Source organism: Sycon ciliatum, chromosome 8 (assembly GCF_964019385.1).
Source record: "Sycon ciliatum chromosome 8, ocSycCili1.1, whole genome shotgun sequence".
Classification (NCBI taxonomy): Eukaryota; Metazoa; Porifera; class Calcarea; order Leucosolenida; family Sycettidae; genus Sycon; species Sycon ciliatum.
Window position 1 is genome coordinate 6222846 of NC_088650.1, and position 2666 is coordinate 6225511.

The 2666-nt window shown below is 47.5% G+C and overlaps 1 protein-coding gene across 1 annotated transcript; it reads right to left on the minus strand.

Moving 5' to 3' along the window:
* Positions 1–361: 361 nt before the first annotated feature.
* On the minus strand, positions 362–2344 carry LOC135823511 (uncharacterized). Its single transcript, XM_065336354.1, has one exon. It carries the CDS (start codon positions 2342–2344, stop codon positions 362–364), a length of 1983 nt encoding a protein of 660 aa, XP_065192426.1.
* Positions 2345–2666: the final 322 nt, after the last annotated feature.

The following is a 2666-nucleotide window of genomic DNA, read 5'->3' on the forward strand; positions in this document are numbered from 1 at the left end:
GTACGTGTATGCAGCTGGAAACTAGCTGCATAGTGCCCAAGTAAAACATGCAGATAAAAAGCTGTCCAGCAGTATGTTTTGTACGTCATGTACACACAAGTAGACCAGCTAAGAGCAACATGCTGCAAAGACTAAAGTGTTTTGTACATACATGAAGCTAGAAATAAGTGCAGAAGGCACCCATGTAAAACATGTAGATGAAAAGCAGTGCAGCAGAGTACAAATATTGTACTTCATGTAGACACACCTGGTGTACAGTAATATCCTGTAAAGGATAATGTCATTTAAAAATAATAATCAGTATCATTGGATAAAGCAGTACAGTGCCTAGGGTGCTCAGCAAAATGGGTAAACAAACAATCTACCCAACGATCTCAACCATCCGGTCTTGCTTGCTCCAGATGGCGACGCAAAAGTACAGAGCTTTGCCTTGTGGATCAAATCCGCAGATGGACTTTCGCTCGCCTGTACGTTGGATGCATAGTTCCAAGCTACCTCCGTCATAGTCCAGAGTGAAGGTTAGGATATCACCATCTTCCCAAGGGCCGGTGCGAGCATTCTCTGTGCGACCACCTTGTAAGAAGCAGTAAGGTGAGCGGGGTTGATTCCAACCTGCACCATAGTTGTAGGCGCAACGCTTTGAGTCATCCACTTGACTATCAGGAGGAAGAGTAGCCACACCGATGTTCATGTAACCTCTGTTCAGTTTACTACCAGTGACTTTCACTGACCAAGTGTGCATGCCTGACGTGTAGGCCACAGTGCCATACACATTGCCATATCGCCCGTCTGTGCCACTCAGCGACGCAATGTTTTCTGTTGATCCAGTTATCTTCATGGCAGGTGAGCATCGTTGTTTGTCAAACTGGAGTGGTGGAGAAACAGACACTGGTACTGGAATCGACCTCTTCTCTGTGGGCGTGCTTACTTCCAGAACGTGGTTACCAGTTTCCTTTGGATCTATGGAAGCACTCAGCTGTAGAGTGTCTGAGCCGTCAATACTGGAGGATGCTTCAAGGGTTACAGCGCCTTCTGGACCAGATGGAGATCGCAAACAAGCTTTCAATGTCCCATGCCAGTGAGAAGACGTGGCTTCATCCCTGGCACAGGGAATCCTCAACTGAATCATGCTTGTGTTTTCAACCTGCACCTTGTGTGGTACGTTCACGGTCATCTTTTGCAAATCAATGCCGACGTCCTCAAACACCTCCACGACTGTTTTAACACTTGCATTGATACTCTGCAGAACATCGGACCAGACAGCTGTCTGGATTTTACACGAATCTTTGTTCAGCATTGATTTTTCCTCCGACTCAATGTCCGACCTGAAGGACTTGAGTTTCTCCAGGACACACGTTCCCAGCATCATGACATCAATGTCACTGCTGTCGTCGCTGCTCAACAATTTCCCAACCTCCGTAGTCGTCACGTTGCTCTCTTCAATTTCCGTCAGACGTTGCAGCTTGCTCTCCATGGGCTTCTGCATTTTCCATCTGAGTGCGTCTACCTTCTTCAGGAGCTCTTCCTCGTGCTTATCAAGAAGACTAATGATGCCTGAGAACGTGTCACTGATAACCTTTGAGGCTGCCGTAGCGTCATCGTTTGTCTTTGTAATATGAGCATCTAAATCTCCCTTGAGCATGTCCATAACCGTGTGAAAACTCTGAGTTGAAGGTGGAACATGCTCGTCTGTGGAGCGGTCTGGCGCAAATGGCAGCGCCTGTTGGAGCGCTGTGCGTGTAGTCTTGGCTATTTGAGTCAACGGTACGACAGTGTGCTGCTGTTGGTGGCTTAGTACTACACACTGCTCACAGGCGACAATGTCACAGGTTCTACAATACCGGTTCACTTCGTATATGCTGTGAACTGGACAGCGAGTGTTCCTAGTCTCAGTCCATGCATCACCTCCGTCACCACTTGCCTCGTCGTTCGTCAACGACTTTACATGGTGATGCCGAAATACTCGCTTGGTCGCATGGCCCTGGGCGTGCTCCGCGCACAGCATAGCACCATCACAGTCATCACATTTATGTGTGGCAGGCTTCACGATCGCTCCCTCGCAAAAATCACACTGCTGCACCTCCGACTGTGCACGAACGTCATCACCATTGTGATTGTTCGATTTGAGCAATGAGCGACAAGTCACTAGCTGCTTTCTCAGATGAACTCCTGAAAATTTTGGCTTAGTGTCCCGACGGCAGATTCCACAGTGCGCTGCTCCCTGAGTGGTGACTCTGTCATTCAGACACGGGACACAGCTAACATGGAGGCAGTGCAAGAACTTTGCGTCGCTGAGATCTGTTGTGTCGCAGAAGACGCACACCACGGCATCCGTTGCCGCCATCAATCAGCTTCTGCTGGTCCAGCGTTAATCTAAGCTCACCTCGTGCGAGTCGTGGAAACCAGAGCGAGTGCAGCGGGGACAGATCACAAACTGAAGTTGAACGCAACACGTCTTTATTCTGCACGGCTAATTAAAAATTAATTATTTTCAATTATTCGCAAGCCACGAATCAAATCCACACAATTCAGTAGACACTTCCTTTCTATCAAACGTTTTCTTTCCCTTCTCTTCAGGATAGTACAGGGAATGTTGGAAATTTGGAAAAACACATAACTATATAGAAGAAATAGAGAAAAAGTCAACACTTCAACATAGGCGATAA